Raw genomic sequence first — 20,373 nt, 5'->3', positions numbered from 1 at the left:
ATGGAACAGACGACATGTAGCTAATTTATTACCTGCCTTTTCAAACCTGGTAGGTTTTGAAATCTGGAATCGAATATATTGTCTCTGTGTCTCAGCTGTGTTTTGTTTGCTGTTTTAGTATGAATTTCAGACATGAAATACTGTAGTTTGTTAGACTGTAGGACAGAAGTTTATGTGGATATGGTGTGAGTTGATAATTCATGATGCTAAAAGGTCCTTTTAACGCTTTTGTGAAGCAAGTATAAGAGTAACTCTTCTCTGATAATGGAAGAGTGATTAACTCTTCTACCAAGAAAACCTGCCCCAAACTCTGGCTTTTCCCATTAGTGATACTCTTAGAATGAATATCCTATGTCTAGAGCATTTATTTCCAATATCTGTAATATTAATTGAAGAAATTTCACATTAATAGAATCTGATTGAATACAGTGTAAATGACGTATATCATATTATTACAGTTTTCTATTTTTGAATAGCATTTGAAATTCATATACTATGTGATATTAGTTATTTTTAGCATGTTTACTGTCTTACTCGATTGTTCACTCAGTAAGCTGCAGATCACTGGACTGATTGACTGTAGAGCCGTTTGGAATTGATGCTTATATATACTTCTGTTTAAGAAGTTAAGAAATTCTCATTTGGATTCTAACCTGCAGTTCTTGTTTGTTTGCACCACTTTGGGACTTCCCTCCCCTTTCAAGATCATCTTTTTTTCAGTTCAGATTATAGTGCTGTTTCTGGTTTCTTCTATATAAACCTATATATGTTTCCTGTATACAAATGTGGTTTATGCACATTTAATATTTCTTTTTGGTAGAGAGGAGGGTGGGGTAGCAGAGTGGAGGTTAAACACTTTGAAAATCTTCTTTCCCTCTCCTCTATGACACTGGGACTATTTGGTGATACAGAAATACTGGTGTAGTCTGTCAGCAAAGTGCTGCTAGGATGGATGACACTCTACTGGCAAAGCTGTATTTTAGTCAAGCCATACCCAATAAGGTCAAAATACTACCCAGGTTAAAGTGCAGCCTTGTTGGTGTAATTGCTGCCACACCGGGAGCTTCCTAAAGCCCTGGGAGGTCCAGTGGGGATTGTATTGATTTGTACCCCTGGCATCCAGAAAGAGTCTGATACAGACATTGTCTCCATAAGAACCTCCCAAAGTAGATTTAAATTCCTTACTGCTTCTTTGGTAGGGCTCCTCGATTTAAGGGTTTCCAGCAGCAGGACAGCCAGGAGCTCCTGCACTATCTGTTGGATGCGATGAGAATTGAAGAAACAAAGGTAACATCTTTGTGCATGTTTTTAAAGGACTGTATGGTGAACTACAAGTCATTGCTTCAATGTTCTTTGTGTTCCCAATGTTTTAAAGATGAACTTAATGAGTGTAGTACTTAATGAAGAAGAGTGAGAGTGAAGTAAGTGTGAAGAACTGTTTGTTTTATAAATAAGGTGCTCTTTTTCATTATTTAAAATCTGCATCTAAGTATGCTAAATATATAAGCAATTTATTAAATTAACCCAGTGTGGTTTTGTTTGGTTTCTTTTCCTTTGTTATTTCTGCCTCCTGCATTGTGGAATGCAAGAAAGCATGTGTTCGCTTGCTTCAGCTGTTTTGACCATACCAGATTTCATCTGCCTGACTTAGTCTTTGACCCTTCTTTTCAGATGATATTTTGGTAAATAGCCTTTTCTAAGTCTTCTCAATAGGAGGGCCTTAAATCTCCTACTGACCACTATACTTCCTCTTCCCTCTTGTTTAGTGATATGACAAATGTCATGATCCTAAGCTGAATTATCTTGCAGATAAGCTATGAAGTTGTGTCTGAGCCCAGTTCCTGGCACTAGAGTAGAGCTGAACAAATCCTCATCCTACCACAATATTAATATATATTGGTCTTGTCAGCAGTATGCTTCATCATAAACAGAACTGAACTACAGGGCGAAACAGCTAAACCTTGACATTGTCACACTTACAAAATTATGTGTCAAACATGTCACACGACAGAAGCAGCTGACTTCAGTTAGAAAAGAGTTGTCATGTTTTTGCAGTAGAGGGAAACTTTTTCGTTGTTGATTTTCATGTAATAAAAGATGGAAGCTGTATTTGCTTCACAAATGAGGATTCACCAAAACCAGGATATTACAGTGACTAGGCTTCTCCAGTAGGTGATTGTGCTTTCCCCTCAAGTCAGTCTCCTGTTTCGCCAGTGAATGTGCTGCCATTATGATAACCTGCATTTGTATTTGCCTTTTGAGTCGTTTATTATTAGAGAGCAGTGACAGCTACAGCAGCTACCACAAAAGAGTAATGGAAGATGGTAAGAATTTTAAACGACCTTTTGGGCAGTAGAGTATTTCTGCTGCCCCATCGCCAGGCAGGGAGAGGTTGCTCCCACCCTGCCCTGCAATTACATCCCTCTGCTGCCCTAATGGTGTCTCTCTGCAAGCACGTCTTTATCACCTCAGGCTGCTCCGCCACGGACAGTACTAGTAAAAGCTTTCTCTCTCTTTTTTTTTTTTTTTTTTTTTTTTTTTTTTTAAATGATCCCTTGTTTCGGGTCTGTAGATAGTGTGATAAACAGCAACCTTCAGGCTGGTGCCGAGCGCTGTCCAGCCGCAGGCTAGAGCAGCTCTACCTGCCACGGGAGCCCAGCAGGTGCCCCCACAGCTTCCCCACCACGCTCCCAGGCTCCGGCTGGGGACAGCCTGCAGCAGTGTGTCTGCCACCAGAACCCTGTAGCAGGGGTTACAGCCACTAACCTTTCTTTTTCACACTGCTTTAAACTTTACTCTTGGAAGAAGGAACAGCTCTCTGAAAGAGCAGGCTGCTGCTTTGCCATCCACCTGTGAGAGAGCTGGTCGTGCTGACCCTGCTTCCCTATCCCTGCTGGGATTAATTGTTTTTAAACCCTAAGAGTTTTGATGAGAAATATGTATGATACATAACATGGAACTAGTTATAGGAACTAACAAAAAGTCACATTACATTTCTGCCTCTTCTCTGTGATTGCGTATCTCGTATCTGACACCAGTGACACCTGTCCCTGTTAAAAAAAAGTCAGAAAGCACATATGTACACAAGTGGATTTTTAAGATAAAAGCTTGTTGATTCTACAATAAAGATGATATAGCGGCTGCTGTTTCTAGTAATGTAGGCTGGAGATGGTTTCACACCAGGTCTGAAGTGGCTGAACCCTGCTGCTAATTGATTAATGTCTGCTGCCATTGTCCAAAGCACCCTGCCCATTCAAACACTATGTCTTTCTTTGACCTAAATAAATGGTTCAACGAGCTAATCTCAACAAAAGGGTTGCTTATGGCCCTAAACCCATTTATGGTTCTCAACTTCATGAATTACCTATTGATTAGCCCTTTTAGTATATTGTTGGCTTTAAGATGAACAAAGCGGAGCTCAGGGCAGCGGGAGTTAATTCACAAGCCAGGTCACATACTCGTAAGGTAGGAGTATGACTTGGTCTGATGGGTGCCTGAACTAGAAGCCAAGCCTCCCATGCTGTCTGTCATCCTGTGCTTTTGTAATATATGGCTTGAAAGTGTACTTTGCTGCCCGCAAAAAAGAGCTATTTATTATTCTTTTCCTGTTAGGACATAGGGCTTGAGTTACTTGCACAACGTTTGGTATCACCATTTGTCTCTAGAGTGGTACCTTGCTCTAAGTGTGACTTCAGTGACACATTTAATTATAAATGTCATTTGTGCACTGACACGGGAGTCTTGTACATGTCATTAGAGTTTATGGATTAGAGAGCAAGTCCATTTTCCAGGAAAAAGGGAAGCACGGGTCATGCACGCTGCAGTGTTCTCTGTCAGGGGACCCGAGTCACCCTCCTGCTTCCCCCTCCGCATTGTGTTGGAGGTGGGGCTGAGCTGCCTTTTGTACCAGCCTGTGCAGTTCTGTGGCTGGGGTGCACCTCTCAGGAATTACAGCATCTCCTTATCCCAGGGCAGCTGAGAAATAGCAGAGGGAGCACCCTCTGTCTTGAGGTGCAGCTACAGCTCCCCTGTATGAATTTGCTTCTTTCTGATTCTTCTTTCAAAATTGAAGTCTTTAGGATTTTTGAGCAAATGTTGATGACATCTTTGTGTTCAGGAGAGATACAAAGCTTTCTGTGAGGTTTTCTATGATAACTCTGAAATGTGCAGTGAGTGTTAGAAAATGAACAGAAGTAATAAAAATATTGTCCAAACACACTCATTGAAGTCTGGCTATTAAAAGATACTTAGCTGCCTTCAAGTATTTTGTGTCCTAGTCAATCAGTAATAGTCCATTCTTCAGTATATTTTTTTTCCCCTAACAGTGGAAGAAATGGATAGTATTTGTTCACTGAAAGTCTCGTAGTTTTTCAATAACCTATTGAGTGCTCTACAATGGCTCCTTTTTTAAGGGGAGGAAATTTTTTTATCAAGTTAAGCTCATGTAGTTTTGACACTGTTAGTGAATAACAACAGTAGTTTTAAAATATTAAATTATGCTTATTTTATCGAAATAAGAGTAATAAAATCTAATCATATATTAATAGTTTTTAGCATGTTTACACTTAAATACTTGCCCTTTTTTTTTTTTTCCAAATTATAGCGTATACAAACTGGTATCTTAAAAGCATTTAATAATCCAACCACTAAGACAGCAGACGAAGAAACCAGAAGAAGAGTCAAAGGTATGCAACGTTTTATTGAAAACTTTTAAAAATGCACGAGTTTTTAAGTATCATTTTCTTCAAAACTATTGCAAACAACAGACCCGAAGTACTCTAGTTACAAGACTTTTATTATGTTGTATTCTAGTGCCACCTAGTGTGTATCTAAAGTATAGAGAATTTAGTATCTGCGGACATGCATCTTTGTATCCAAGGAAAAAGGCTCCCACTGTATTAATAATGCCTCTTTTAATGATAGATATAACTCAGTTTTATTTTCTGAAATAGCTTGATGCATCTTCAGGTTTGTTGTATAGCCACAGTTACTGTATCATTCAGAGAGGCTGCTTTTCATAAATGAAACTGATTTCTGTCAATTGACTGATACTGCCAGCACTTTAAATATGATTACAAAGCCAAGATAGGAAGCTGTTTCAAAAGAAGGCATGTTTTTTCAGGATGAGAGTTTAATTAATTTTTTTATGTGCATGTTTATACAAGAGTTCTAATTTGGGGGATTTTGTTTTCATTAAAGTCTTAATAATGATTAAGCTGTTTTGAAAGTCACCCTTCCCAAATCTGCAACAGTTAAGACGTAGAGATGTATTAGAACAGGCTTTTGTCTTATTTTTTAGAGTTTGTCACCATTTAGAAAGGGTGACGACCTGTCTACTACCCTAGTGTCTGTGTCAAGACAACGCAATATTATGTGTTCAGAAGAAAACTGAGACTTTATTTAAAAGGCTGTTTCTTGAGAGACAGTATTATTCTTTTACAGTAGGTGGGGAAGGGAAGGATGAAAGGGAACCGTCTCCCTAAAATATTTTTAAATGTTAATACAGTATATGATGTATTATTGTATTGTGTTCAAAGCATTTTGAATATATTTTAAAACTGTGCTTTCATAATATATCTTAGAAAGAATTTTATTGTAATAGTGTGGTATTGGATCTGTTACTTTTCACATTTAAAAAAGGCAATGTTTTTTCAGCATATGGAAGAGAGGGTGTGAAGATGAACTTCATAGATAGGATCTTTGTTGGTGAATTGACTAGCACTGTCATGTGTGAGGAATGTGAAAATGTAGGTATTCTGGAATTTGGTTTGATGTGGAATAGATCACATACTGGTTTGATTACATTGTCTTGAAAGTATAAAATTGTATTGCCAATTTTATACTTGTTTGTTTGTTTGTAAAAACAAGACTTTATTGAAAGTTTCTCATTTAAAATGATTTATTCCTTTAAAGCATTATCCTCTCAAACCTAAGAAGATTTAAAAAGGATTCAAGTACTGGGCCTGATTTTAGGTCTAACTGAAGGCTGGAGGTTCCAAATTCTGTAACCATCTGTGTTACATCCCAATTTTATTTGATATTTTTAAAACACCTACTATCTTAAAATGTAAATCCTCCTGCCTGATATTCTGGGATATACCTGAAAACTGGGAATTATTTACCATGAATTAGTATGAGTGGGGAAATGCTAAAATTACTTTTTTTCCTTATTTTTGATAATTAATGTAATAACTCTAATGAACAGCATATTCCTTTCATAATTAATATTACTGACATTTCATCATAAATGCTTTCCATGATCCTTGTAATTTTCTTTAACTTTGGAAGAGAAAAATCTTATTTGCATGACGTCTCTAACTGAATGTTACATTTGTGTTTTAGACTAAACATTATATTTCATATTATAGAGATTAAGTAAGTCAATCAGTCTGAATAATTAAGCACAGTCCTCCAGTGCCAGGTAAACTTCCCTGTGTGTGATGTGCAGATTACACTTCCATGTGCTACTAGTATCAGTGAAGAACTTTGCCTATATAAAAAAGAGAGGTTGTATGTATTTTGCATGTCTCATTTATTTTTGCTGGATTATTATATTCTGCTCACACAAGACTCATCAATTTGATAGCTGTAGCCCTTTGAGGAAAACTTTAGTAGTCGCTTTCCTTTGCCTGCATTGGCAAAGATTTCTTGACTAATGTTTGTTCATTCAAACTCACTCTTTAAGAGGAACCTCTGTTTGAACATCGCTCATTGGGCCGTCAGTCATCATAGTTACAATAGTTTTAATGTCATTTCGTGCTTTACTGGAACCTAAACCGTGCTGAGTCCCTTGCACAACAGGTAAAAATAACCCTACAGTCCATATCAAATGTTGGAGGTGGAAGGTAGGGTCACAAATATGAGAAGGGCAACGATGACAGTAATGGAGGGCATGACTGTGTTCAGTAACTCACATGTACAACATGATTTCTTTTTTTTAACGTATTTATTTTTTATTTGTTTTTCACAGTCTATCCAGAGGTAAGATAAGTCAGTTTTGGAAGCAATTTGAGAATGGCAGGGGAGAGAGCTTCAGGAACAGGCTTGAATGAGATGTTGTAGTCATAAAGGCAGATGGAGAGTGTTGAGAGAGAATGTTTTTAGGTATACTTTGCCAGATATTTCCAGTTTCATCTTAGATTTTACATGGCTTATAGATGGCAAAATAAAACTGGTACAGAAAAGAAGGTTCGAGTTTTTTCAGTCCCCTTTTCCCCAGTAATTGAATTTATTTTAACAATTACTAGTGTATGTTATGGTGTGAAAAATTCTAATAAAGCTTTTGGCTACAACCAGTAAGCCTGACTTAATCTTTTCTGAGAGCATCAGGTTAGAATCTGTCATCTAACTGTCATTAACTAGTCCTTGCTGCTTAACAGTGTATGAGGTCAAACGCCTGCACAGAAGTGTCCAGGATCAGGAAACTCTGAAAGTTAGCTTTCTGCAAAATTGTACTGTCTAGAAGGTCCACATGACTCTGGAGCTCAGAGAAACTCAGCACCACACTGCTTCTAGGTCCAGTTTGTGCCCAGATCAATGGCCTTGCCCTTTATGTCTGTATGCTGAAATTTTGTGCAGTGTTAGAAAGAAAGTCAGAGCTAACTTAAAATAAATTTTTTAAAAAAAGTTTGTGGGAAGTTCTTCATTGTAGTTTGATACATATTGCAACTAATTAGCTTTTTGTCTAGTTTCTGATAACTGATTTAAAAAAGGAAGCTGTATGCTAAACGCATATAATGTTCTTTGCATTTAATATGCATTTTCTCTTTTTCTTCAAGATTTCAACAGTAAAAGAACCTTTCATTGATCTTTCACTTCCTATAATAGAGGAGAGGGTAAGAAACAGAATATGTGATAAATAACTATTGCTTCTGGTAGATTGTTTTTACATACCTTTATGAACATGTTAATGTATATATACACAGTTTTCATTTCAAGCCTAAAAATGTATGCTTGTCCATAAATACAGGTACTGTCATATGTCTGTTCATTATATGATTTTATTTATATATATAGACATACAATGCCATAAGTGCTTATATTTTTAAATTAGTCCAAACTTGGAACAAATGACCATAGTAATTTACAGTATATGTAGGTGTGAGATTGGCTTAATTTAGTAGTAGATTTATTATAGACTTATATGAAAATAATGATTTATAAACTTTGGTTTTTGAATGTCCAGACAGATTGTAGCCTGTTGGTTTGTATCTAGAGAACCTGAGTCCCTTGGGCTGAAGTGTACCTATGGGATGAGATGATGTGAAAATGGACAGACTTGGAATATATTTGTTCTGGTGTTTTTGGCATTTCACAGAATGCCACTGTTAGCTGCAGAGGAACTGCGTCCCTTTGAAGGCATATACTCTGGTTTTGTGGGACTTGGGGTTTTCATTTGAGAGTAGAGTTGCGAGTGGTTCTTCCCCCATCCTGCATATATTCATGTATATTTAAGGGAGAGTATTTAATGTAATATTTAGTCCTGTCTAAAATGTACTTGTCCCCAAACATCAGTTTTGCTCATAATAAATTCTTTGTCTTTCTTGGTGCATTGAGTGCAGATGTCTGTGGGAGTTAAAGCTTTAAAAGCATTTTGAGTATCTGAGCACCTGTGCTTCCTGGCTCACGTGTAACATGGGAACTTCATGGGTTCTGTTTGAGAGAGAGCGCTGCTGGCTTTTAGCAGTTGCTGCACTTGCTTGAGGATGTGTATTACTTTATGGTTGTTGCTTTGCTTTATAGTCTAGATATGCTGCTGCCATTAATGTGATGGTGGATGTGCAGCAGCTCCTTCATCATGTCACGAGGTGCACCAGAGACTGACTTACGGGAAGCTATGTCCCCTTTGATAAATTCACATCTCGCACAGCTAAGTGTGTGCTTATGCAATACTAGAATAGGTTATTTGGTATGTATTCTGTGCAGGAATTTTGTATCATTCCTGTTTCTTGTGGCTCTCAGTTGATCCTTCAAAGATGTTGACAGTGTGTTTATGACAAGTAAAACTACAAAGTAGCTTTAAACCATGATTCAGGGGTTAATTGCATTCATGTAGGTTACTATTTTCTAAAGTAAAGGAAGAAACCCACCTATGTTCATCTTTTCTGGAGGTTGCAAAGGTATACAAAATTGGCATATTTCCTTTCCTAATTGCCTGTCTTAATTTCTTAGGTTGCAAAACCTGTGCCTTTGGGAAGAACAGGTAAAGGTAAAAGTGTACAAGAGGCAGATCTTGGTCAATATAACTGTTCTTCTATGACTACACTGAATAATCAACCCAAAATTGTCAAGAAACATCCTTTAACAAAAGATAAGGTAAGAACTTAAATACCTGCACTGACCAATTATCTTGAGTTTATTTTGAGGTTTCTAGGGCTACAGGGGTGGAATTCTGACACCTATCAATGGGGTTTTTTGTATACATGTAGCTGACATAGGCTTGTTTTAAAATATTTAGGTCATTATTAGAAGTGTGATAAATGATAGTCATTTGGAACCATTTAGTTTCAGTTACAGAGTTTCGTTTGCAAGACAAAAAAAAATCTGCAACTTAGTTTCAATTCATGTTGCTTTTGGTTTTGTTGACTGCTTTTCTTTTGTTGTCCTCCTAGTTTTGTTTCTGGTTGCAATCACAAGGAACTGTAATGCTGGCCAAGAGAGCAGGCAAGTCTGCATTAGTGCCGTCCAAGGGATTAGTTGGCATTGGGTACAACAAAAACAGGGCAGCCAGCAGAGACTCTTGGAGACTGAGACGGTGGTTTCTGTGACCCACTTGGCCTTCAGCAGCCCGAGGGCTGGGGGTTCAGCCCATCTCCTAATACAGTTCTTTCTGGTGGTAGCAAAAGGGTTCTGCATATACGCCAGCCTAACAGAACTGATTACGTATTAGTGTTTACAGATTAAAAGAAATATGTAGTAACTTTTGTGCACATATATTGCTGTCAGTGAAACATGACAAAGGCTCTTACTGTCATTAATTTATTTTTAAAAATAATCTTTATTGTCCATACAGGGTTATGCGGCCAGTTAGAATCTATACTAGAAGAGACATGGAAAAATCCAAAACAGTGTGAATAATAGTGTTGATACATGCAAACATAATTACTGAAATGTTTTCAAAATTTAAGAAAATAAAATATAGTATCAATTCAATAAACTAGACTAGCCAGACTAATACAAAGGAAGCAACAACTCTGCTTTCAATAAGGATAAAGTGATCTGTCAAGTATGTCTGTCTTATTGGTGAGGTTTTGATTCTCCACTCCCCCTCCATCTTTTCAGTCATGTATTTATCATTATTTTAGTCTTTTTTAAAAAGAACTATTTTCAGTGTAATACATCTGTTCTGCAGTAAAACTTATAATCCAAGACAAGTAATTGTTGAATTCAGTCAGTGTTTGTCAATGTTCTGTGACTTCAGTTCATCAGTTTGTGAGTTTGCTTGTGTAAATGGGGGGCGTCCTGTGGGTGGTTCTGTAGGTAACAGAGTACCTGAACACTCCTTGTTAGGCTTTTCTCCTGAAATGGGGAGCTTCACAATTTTAAGAATTTTTTGAGTGCTGTTTACATAATAACACTAGCAGTAATTTCAGGCAAGTTCTTCTCCCTCTTCTTTATTTATAAGGCAAACAAGCTTAACTGAGACAAGAAATGGTCCTAATGGAAAATAGCATTTGGGGTTTCTAATTTTTATTGGGATTTTATTCTTTCTTTGCCAAATTGTTCACTTGCTTAAAAGTTTAAGGACTTGAATTATGAAGTCATATATTTAGTGTAAGTTTAAACCCTGTTGAAGAAAATATTCAGTAGTACTTTTTGTCTTTCACATGGACTTCATTTGGACTTAAGTTCTTGCTTAAAGTTTAAAACTGAGTATGTGCTTGAGGATTCCCCATGAATTGAGTCTATGGTATATATTTAAGGGATAAACTTGAACAAAGTTCAGTACATGGAAGTTAGGCAGTTACCTGTAGTGCCTAGCGTTTTGGTACCCATAACCTGGAGTGGGATCCAAAAGAAAACCAGTTCAGAAACCCTCTCTACCAAATGAGAAGCTACCTAAAGTTAGTCTGGAAGAAATACTAAACCAAAGCCCTGTCTAAAGTTATACTTGCTGCAGCTTAGGCACATGATCAGGTGTGCAGAAGGGTATTTCCCTCCACTTAGATTCCCTGTTATAGAAGCAACCTGTGAAAGATAGTTTCTGTAGTTTGTTCTGTAAAAACACTGATGTGAGCTTAACTCGTGCTATGTGTCACTTTGTTTAAAGTTACTTTATTAATGCCAGAAATCAGAAGATGCAAGTGCAGGGCTCCTGATGCTCACAGGGAATTATGAACCTTAGTTTAGGAATGGGCCTAGACTACAGGTTATGAGGTCATGTCAATTTTAGATTCTTCTACCTGGTCCTACTGAAGTCCTACTGAAAGGGTCTGTGCCCAGTTGGGGATCATAAAAACTCTCCTGAATTAGGTCTTAACACACTTAAATACTTGTGAAGCATAATCATATAAAAGACTGATAAAGGAAGAGAATGAGATAGAAGTAGGAAAAGGATCTGTTGTAGAAACAAAGGAAAGGGTGAAAAGAAGGTGCAGACACTGATTTTTATAGGAGACTAAGACTCAAATGGTTGAGGTGAATGGAAGGATTCCTACTGGCATCACTGGAATTTTGATCCAACTCAAATAAAGAAAAAAGCAAAGGGGAAGGAAGGTTGGTTATTTCTTTTGGAAAGAGATACTTCTCTGGAAAGAGAAACAGATGAAAGAAAGAAAATAATCATGAATGTTTATAAATTACCTAAAATTATGGAGCTTTGTGGGGTTTTTTAATCTACAGCACTAGTTTTTTGTGGCAGCAAAGTTGTTTTTTTTTTTTTCTTTTTGGAGTCTTGATTTAAAAAAAAATCAACTTCAGATAATATACAAATTAGTAAAGATACTATTAGGGATGCTTTATTTAATTCTAAGACAAGTGCCTACAAGGCGAGTTGAATTTTCTTCTGGAGCTGCACATCAGCTAAGGCCTCTGATGGGAGGCTAGGGGACTAGCTTAAACATGAGAGCCTTTTAGAAGCTTAAGCTAGATTAAGTGAATACCACTTCACATGTGCCATCCACAGCTGTCACAAAGTGAATGTAATTAGTTGGGGGAAGTACTGCTCTCACAGTAAGTATAATGCTCTTAGCTGACTGGGGTATAGGTTTGTAATCCTAAATTGGTTTAAAAAGATCTTAAGGAAATCAACTAGATTAAACATGTGAGAGATGGGCAAATATAAAATAATAGGTTTAATTTGCTTTGAATTTGTCATGTTCCAAAAGCTACATTAGATCACAGATCTGTTTTCTGTTTCTCCCGTATATCACTGAAATAATAATGCCGTAATTTACAGAATCAACTGAACCACGAGAGACGGCTTGCCAGAAAAGCTTCCCTGAATGAAGAAGAAAGAAGTCCTGTTATCATGCAGAAAAAAACCAAAAAGCCTGAGCTGGAAGGTAGCTCTGGCGTCCTGTACCCCAAAGACGCAACTGCTGACTCGGCTGTAAATGGAAGTCAGACGGATGGCAGTGAGAAGGAAGCCAGCCGCTCTGAAAGCAGCTTTGATGCAGACAGTGAAGCCTCAGAAAGTGAAAGTGCTTCCAAGCAAACAGCTTTCAGCCCGTCCAGCAACATGTCTGGTTTGCATGTCAACCACATAAATGTTAAAATGCCACACAACAAACCAAGTGACAGTAATGAAGAGATGATTTCCAGTGCCATATCCAAACTCAGCTTCTGTGATACTCTAAATGAAGATAAAAAATCGAGCCGTGGAGATCCAGCGATAGGTTTATCAAATAATTCCATGTTCTCAGTAGACAAATCCTTGCTGTCCCAAAACCCTCAAAATGCTTTCCAGACACTTTCCCAAAGCTACACAACAAGCTCAAAGGAATGTTCTGTTCAGTCCTGCCTTTACCAGTTCACCTCTGTAGAGCTCCTAATGGGGAACAACAAGCTTTTATGTGAGAGCTGCACAGAAAGGAAACAAAAGTATCAGAAGAAAACCAACTCCACAGGTAAAACGCTTGTATGTGTCTGGACCCTTTACAGAATTGTCCCTCCAAACCTGTGTGCTCGCTGCCGTTTCCTTGCGCCAGCATGGGCCTCCCCCTTGTGGCTAAACGGAAAATGTCTCCCCAAGCAGAACTTGGCTTGTAACAACCTTAAAACTTCATCCTGTGAGGGCAACGAGACTAAATTTTATATTAGGACATAATCGTAGATGTAACTGAGAATTTACTTTGCATATTTTCTTTTATTTTATCCAAGATAAGTAATATAAAGATGATCATAAACTGAATAGGCACATCACTCGATATTGATCTTTGCGGCTGTTCCTGTTCTTTACAATCCTAGCAGCTTTGAAAGAAATGCTGTAATATTCAGCTCGAACAACTTACATACTCAAGGAAGTACTGTAATTAAGTATGTAAGAGGGGCAAAAAAAGTCACTTGAAATGAAGAGGGGAAAAAAACCTTACAAATATTTGTAAGAATGGAGATGAGAGAACTACCTTCTTGTGACAGTGTTTTCCTTGATGTTTGTAATAGCCCAAGCAGACCATTAGTGTTCACTGCGTAAGAAAACCAATTTAAATATAATGAAAAATAAACCTTTAAAAAGAACTGTAAATTTTTTGATGTGTAGTAGTTCAGAAGGGTAAAAAAGTTAAGCTCTTCTGATTATTTGTAAATAAAATATAAAGAGAGGTCTCAGTAACAAAAAGTTGCCCATTTGCTGTCCACTTCTAGATATCTAGAGACATAACAATTTAAGCATGAGTAAATTCAGAAAATTTCAAATAGAATTTTATCATCGTTAATTTATCACTATTGGACTGAGGGTAAGTGCTATATAAATAATATTTTGGTTTCATGGGGACAGTGAAAAATGGAAAAGGAAAATCAGTTCACAACTAATCAATATTTTTTTTCTTCTAAAACAAAAGATCAAAGTAGTCACCTACTTTTACATTAAATGTTCCTTTCTACCTCAAATGAAATATTTTCCTTTGGACATGCATAAACTAGTAAATTAATTTTTTCAGTGAAAAAAAAATGCTGGTGGCATGTTTCCTTTTACTGTATAGCTAACCACTGAGCTACTTTTGGTAAGAGCTCTGGGTTCAATTCCCTCTGCACTGTAAGGGGGACTGTAGTCTACATATCCCACTCCTGTGTGCTCAAACCAGCAGGTTATAAGGCATCCTGAAGTAGACACCTCCCCTCAGATCTTTATTTTAAATAAGCACAAAGTATGTAGTCATTCAGAAAGAACTGAGGAATGGAAAATGAATCTCTGTCTTAGTGGTTAGGACATGAGCATAAAGAGACCTGGACCTGTGCCTTCCATTTCTTGTTCCAGTGATCATCCATTTATTTCAGGTGAAATGGTTTTAACAGGAAAGTTGGGTGCTATAGTAACAGACAATGTAGGTATCTCAGTGTGCAAGCTGACCTAGATAGTGTTCCTGCTTCCAACTTTTGATCTGATTTACACAGGACGAGCTAAAATAACGCTCAGATTTGGCAGATTATGTTTATTAAAAACTAGAAAAATAAGAAAATATTCTTCTGTTACCCCACAAAATTTCCCTTGCATTTTATATAACATGTAAAAAATAATTGCAACATAGATCTACTCTGTCAGATGTTTAAAAATACTTAAATTCTGTATGACTGCCTTCACTTTACAAATTATTTTGATATTCATAAATACAGAAAAGAAAATGGAAGGTGTCTACACAAATGCTCGGAAACAGCTGCTGATTTCTTCAGTTCCTGCTATTCTTATTCTCCACTTGAAAAGATTCCACCAGGTAAAAGGCCAAAACTCTTGTATATTCCTCTGCCTCACTGGTCTATGAGCAGTTCTTTAAGTGTCATCGTGCATACTGAAATTTGCTTTTTTTTAATCGAGAACTGGTAGAACCACTATTTGAAACATGATTATGGTTTTTTGACTGTCTAATACCTTCAGAGTGCATTTAGCCATTCACATGTATCCAGGGAAACCTCTTACATGTCCATCATGCTTATGCATAGCAGGCACTGTATTGAAAACACAACAAAGAATGTTTAAATCGGTTACAATCTTATTCTTGGTTTTGGTTTATTTTAATAGTATAGTAATACCTTAGCTTCCTAGTAAAAATATTTATTTTACAGTCTTTTCTTTTCTTTTGAAGGCTGGTTTGAGTCTACGGAAAGTAAATAGGCATGTGGATTTCCCACTGATTTTAGACTTAGCACCATTTTGTGCTGCATCTTGCAAGGTATACATTTCAAATCTTTATTGTACTTCAGCAGTTGTTGTCCTGAGCACAAGTTAAACTGGATTGGTGATGATGACGATGATGATTCCTTCCTTTACTAGAATGAATGTGAATGTTTTCAAGGAGTATCCCAAGATAAGAATTGTAACTAACTGAAATGCCATTCATATCAAGAATATCACGGATGTTAACTAGTATTAGTTAGGCTATGGTGCCCTCACGTTGTTAAGTGTATCTAACAGCATTAAGGACAAATATTGCTGCTTCCATGGTAACTAAATTCAATTAACAGACTATTGAGTATTTTTAATAGATGTATTTCACCACTGGAAATGCTGTAGATGTCTGTCTGCTTCTTTTAAAGTGATACTGTTGATAGCTAGTTATCTGGAAAATTAATCATGAAATAATTATTCTTTGTTTTCTGTGTTTCTGGGAATGCAGAATGTTACGGATGGTACAAGAGTGCTATATAGTCTTTACGGAATAGTGGAGCACAGTGGGTCAATGAGAGGTGGTCATTATGCAGCGTATGTGAAAGTCAGGACACCCTCCAAGAAACTACTAGAGCATATTTCTACGGCTAAAAATGTTCTAGGTATGTACAAACAGAGGCTCCTTTCTTTGTGAGTAAAACCAAAAACAACCACTGCCTACAGCTCCTTATCTGGAAGGGGCTTTATGGCAAATAATTGTTTTACCTCAGAATATTCTGTTATTTTTAGGGCCACATAAATAAGTTCTCTTTTTTTCCTGTTACACACAGTACATGACTTACTTCTGTATTAACCCCACACAGACCTGAGTGATAATGGAATTTTGGTTCAGTTGTTAAACAGAGAATTGATGGAAAAGTCTCTTCCCTTTCCTAGTCAAAATAATATGTCCAGATGAATAATTGTGCCTGCTAAAATATAATTATTTGGCATAGTTGGTATTTGAAAATGTTCTAGTACAACAGGCTGAACCCATGGCAATTTAAATTGAATTTTCTGTGTATTTGAACATTTTACATACCTCAGGACAGGAAATTTTTTAATGCTTAAAAATCTGGAATACTCTGGTTTAATGGGAACAGCAAGGAACTTTTTCATGGAGGGTACAGGGTTTGCTGTAGGGTTTCTGCTGGTATTTTTAGAACAGCACACTTGTTCTTATTAATATGTTTTGGATATGCAGAATGAAATAAAATTCTAGGATAGAATCTGTTAGTGAATGATATGTGGAGGCAAGAATGTTGAGCTGTTAGACCAAGGTAAATATATTTACCATTTCCCTTCATTGGGGGAGTGAGAATCAAGCAGTATCCTGTCCATCCTGTGTAGTACCACTGTGCATTTGAAGCTCATTTCCCAGAAGGACAGTTTTTTGTATCATTCTTGAAATGGAACCGTCAGTTTTACACTTCCCTTGCAATGATTATTAGAACAGATTAGATCTTTTTGTGTTCTTAATTTCACACTGGTCAGCGTTTGAAAAATGATTTTTTTTTCTGTGTCAGAACTGGTTGTGTGCTAGTATAACTTACTGTTAGAACTCCACAAGCTGTACTTGACATGTCTTATGGAAAAAATATGAAAAAAGTGATGGCAGTGTACATCTGTAAGCACTGTCTTCCACCAGTTTCTCTTATGGTACTCTTTGACATGTAAATTTCAAACTACAGAGATGCAGTCCAGTATAAGTTGTGAGTTATCCTTGTGGGTTAGAAGCTTCTCTTGCTTTTTGAAATATCACTGTATTTGATGATGATGTGAAAGAGAAGAAACAACTTCTTTTGCTTTTGCATTTCAGGTTTAAAAGAAGCCATGGGAGCATCAGGAGGACAATGGGTGTATGTTAGTGATGCCCACGTTCAGATGGTTCCAGAATCAAGAGTACTAAATGCACAAGCATATCTACTTTTTTATGAAAGATTATTACTATAATTCTCAACAGTTTAATTTAAAATATGATAGTGGTTACTTAGTTTATCCTATTTAAAGCTGCAGTGGTAAGAGCACCTGTAAATATTGTGCCTTTATCTTGTAGAGAATTTATCATATGTTGATTCTGAAGTTCAGTCAAGCTATTATAAATATCTGAATGGTTCTCTTAAAGTATGCACTTTGCCAAACATTTAAAACTCCTGGATTCATTAAAATACAGTACCGTTAGAATGTAAGATGATGTCCTATTCTACTGAGGTCTATGGAAAGTTTGTTTTTGATTTTAATAAAGATAAGCGTTCATCCATAGTTCTAGAACAGTTGAGAATAAAAATACTGATAGCGTTAAGTGCCTGGATTTGCTAGTGTACAGTAAAAATATAAAATATTTTGACTTTCTGTGATCTAGTCCAGATCCTTCCCATCACTGGGTTGGATGTCACCTGTTAAGATTTCTGCAAACAAGAACCTGTCAGATCGTGTTGCTTCCACATATAGTAATTGGAAAGCATGGTGCTTCCAGAATGGAGTAACAACAGCTGTCTCTGGGTAGTGCTGCAGTGCACTTTCCTGATAGTGCTGGGAACAGATTGGGAAAACATGGCTTCTGAAGTGACAGTGGATCCTCAGATACCCAGTACCCTTTCAGCTGTCTCCAACTGGCACTGGTATAGCAGTGTACTCCTGATTTAATATATACTTGGTGTGCATATGTATATCCTCTTGATATATATAGACCCCCGTGTGTGTGTATGTATATATATATGCACACCATAAATCCATCAATATATAGTCATTTTACCTACTAGCAAAGAGAATTGCAAATACTTCTGTATTTAGTAAATTTTCAACTTCATGATTATGACAATGTACAGCATATAAGCTTGTGTATGAATATGTATGGGGTTTAAGTGTAACTGGGTAATTCTGTTACTTTTGGTTCTAAACATGAATTTGTTTATCTGTTCCCAAATACTTTTCTCACAGGAGTAATAAACTATAAATTATTTTTGCACGGTGTGTGTGAATTGGACAGCAAATGATGATTTTTGCCCTCTGATACACGTCTGGACTTCCCTCTGTCACCAGTGGAGGACAGCAGTTGTCTTAGTGGCAGAACTTGTTTCTGTTTCCTGTTTGACTGCCCCGTTTTGAGTTGTTACTCCTTCTGGTAATTTCTCATTTCCATTCCAGAGAGTAATAGATATATTTTAAGGTCAAATTCTGATTACTACTTTGAAGCTATGTGGCAATTAGTTTATTTAATTAGCAGTTACTTCAATACAAACTACTTATGTAACAGTTCCATCCTGTCCAACTTAGTCTTTGGTAGAGAAAACATTATGTTTATTTCTTCTTACTGTTTTCATTTACAGATTTATTTTTTCTTGTGAAAAAACATGCTGTCCCCATTACTATCTCTACCATGTCTTGTCATACCTACTTGCTTGACTTTCCTGTTCTCTAGTTCTGCTTCAGAGCTTCATCCCACCTGCATTTACTCTCTTTCATAAGAAAACAGCAAAACCTGCCACAGTTGCATTTGCTCAGACTGTTGAGGTATATTTTATAGCCACGTTACTTGTACACGCTTGTGCAGGCACTAAAGATTGTTAGGCCATACAACTGATTGTCATAACAAAATGAGCCCCTGGTCACACAGGATTTTATTTTCCAGAGGAAAACTCCTCTGTTTAGGTCAAAGTTAAGCTATGCATTTTGGGCAACACAATCATTTTCCCTGCATGGATTTAAATTGTCTCAAGTCTACCCAAAAGTAGTAAAACTCAAGAGAAAGCAAGCAGTCGGCTTTAGCCATCTGTATTCCAACTAAACACATCTTAACCTAAGTCTACACTAAAAAGAAAGGAAAAAAAAAATCATGTTTGGACTAGTTGGTTAAAATACATTAATTTTCTTTTACCTGCTTATTTTTCCCATACCCTTCATCCACTTATACACATCTTCCCATGTGTGTATATAGCTGATCAAAACTCAAGGTTAGTTCTGGGCAAGAGTCACAGCAAATACCAACTAAGTTTCCCTTCTGTGGCACAATCTTGCTAGGAGGCACAGATGGAATGTATTTCATCCACCTTAAAGAAGACAGACTTTAAAGTCTGAAGTTTCTAGTTTCTCTGACTTTTGTAAAACTTCTGAACCTAAGTACCTACATTAATCTCCTACTACTCTCCCTAGCGTACAAAACTAGGAGAGAAACAGGATGAGGTTCTTAACCTGTTATTTCTTAATTTTAATGCTGTTTTCAGGAAACTCCTGAGGTGGCCTTCACTTCTCTTTAACTGGAGTTCATGCACTGTTTGGACCACTGAAATCTTCTCAAATGGACATACTGACTAGGATGCCATGAAAGATGCTGGCAGGATTACTTCCCCATTAACAGCCAGGGAATATTTCCTTGCTATCAAGTTGTTTTATCGAATATGGAGAGAAAATGGCGTGAAAAAAATGTCAATGCCTCTATCCAAGATAATGGCCATCACTGTTGCTCCTGGATGAGGCTTCCTGAGTTGAAATGAGAAACAGCGTTAGCAGCAACTCTAGTAAGTTCCGAGTCAGGAACAGGTATGAAAATATTATAGAAGGAAACATTCTCTAAAAATGAGGGCAGGTCATGGTGAGGTGAGGTTATGGCTTTAGAATGAAGAAATGATGACTAACATGAGATGTCATACACAATTTTAGATGCAAATCACACTTGGTGTATCCTTTAAGACATGGGGGAGGGGGGGCTTGCGGCAAAATTTGGCTCTACCCAAGTGATTGTACATAAATACACATACTGAAGATTCGTTATAGTTCTTTACCAGGATTGCAAGAGGTCAGAGTGTTCCAGAAAAGCGGATGTACATCCTGTATTTGCTAAAATGTTAAACATGATTCTGGAGGCTATTTGCAAGGTCTCCGTTTCCTGCAACTGCCAGATACGTGCACACTATTAAAAAGTGTTTTCAGAATTTAACTCAAGGGCTCTGAAGTTTAAGACTCTCCTTAAAATTTCTTCTGTTACCAGACCAAAAATTTTTTCAGGCCTACAGCATCTGCTCTTCGTAGAGTCACAGCGTACCTTTGTGGTGTCCCCCCGACACCTGAGGAAG

General features: G+C 37.1%; 1 protein-coding gene across 2 annotated transcripts in view; it reads left to right on the top strand.

The window, feature by feature from the left end:
• USP45 (ubiquitin specific peptidase 45) overlaps positions 1 to 17,563 on the top strand; it is a 54,881-nt gene extending 37,318 nt beyond the window's left edge. The window contains exons 9-18 of one of the 2 annotated variants that reach the window (XM_074896085.1): positions 1,200 to 1,287; positions 4,604 to 4,685; positions 5,656 to 5,747; positions 7,779 to 7,835; positions 9,172 to 9,315; positions 12,398 to 13,067; positions 14,773 to 14,870; positions 15,240 to 15,326; positions 15,771 to 15,924; positions 17,121 to 17,563. In XM_074896085.1, the coding sequence (XP_074752186.1) occupies positions 1,200 to 1,287; positions 4,604 to 4,685; positions 5,656 to 5,747; positions 7,779 to 7,835; positions 9,172 to 9,315; positions 12,398 to 13,067; positions 14,773 to 14,870; positions 15,240 to 15,326; positions 15,771 to 15,924; positions 17,121 to 17,254 (1,606 nt within the window). In that variant the 3' untranslated portion in view covers positions 17,255 to 17,563. Of the gene's footprint in view, positions 1 to 1,199; positions 1,288 to 4,603; positions 4,686 to 5,655; positions 5,748 to 7,778; positions 7,836 to 9,171; positions 9,316 to 12,397; positions 13,068 to 14,772; positions 14,871 to 15,239; positions 15,327 to 15,770; positions 15,925 to 17,120 lie in introns of those variants that run through there. The other variant, XM_074896086.1, reaches the window with a different exon arrangement.
• Positions 17,564 to 20,373: the final 2,810 nt, after the last annotated feature.

The sequence above is a fragment of the Athene noctua genome, chromosome 1 (genome assembly GCF_965140245.1).
Source record: "Athene noctua chromosome 1, bAthNoc1.hap1.1, whole genome shotgun sequence".
NCBI lineage: Eukaryota > Metazoa > Chordata > Aves > Strigiformes > Strigidae > Athene > Athene noctua.
Note: the sequence above shows the minus strand (reverse complement) of the source record. Positions and strands in the feature narration are given on the sequence as shown.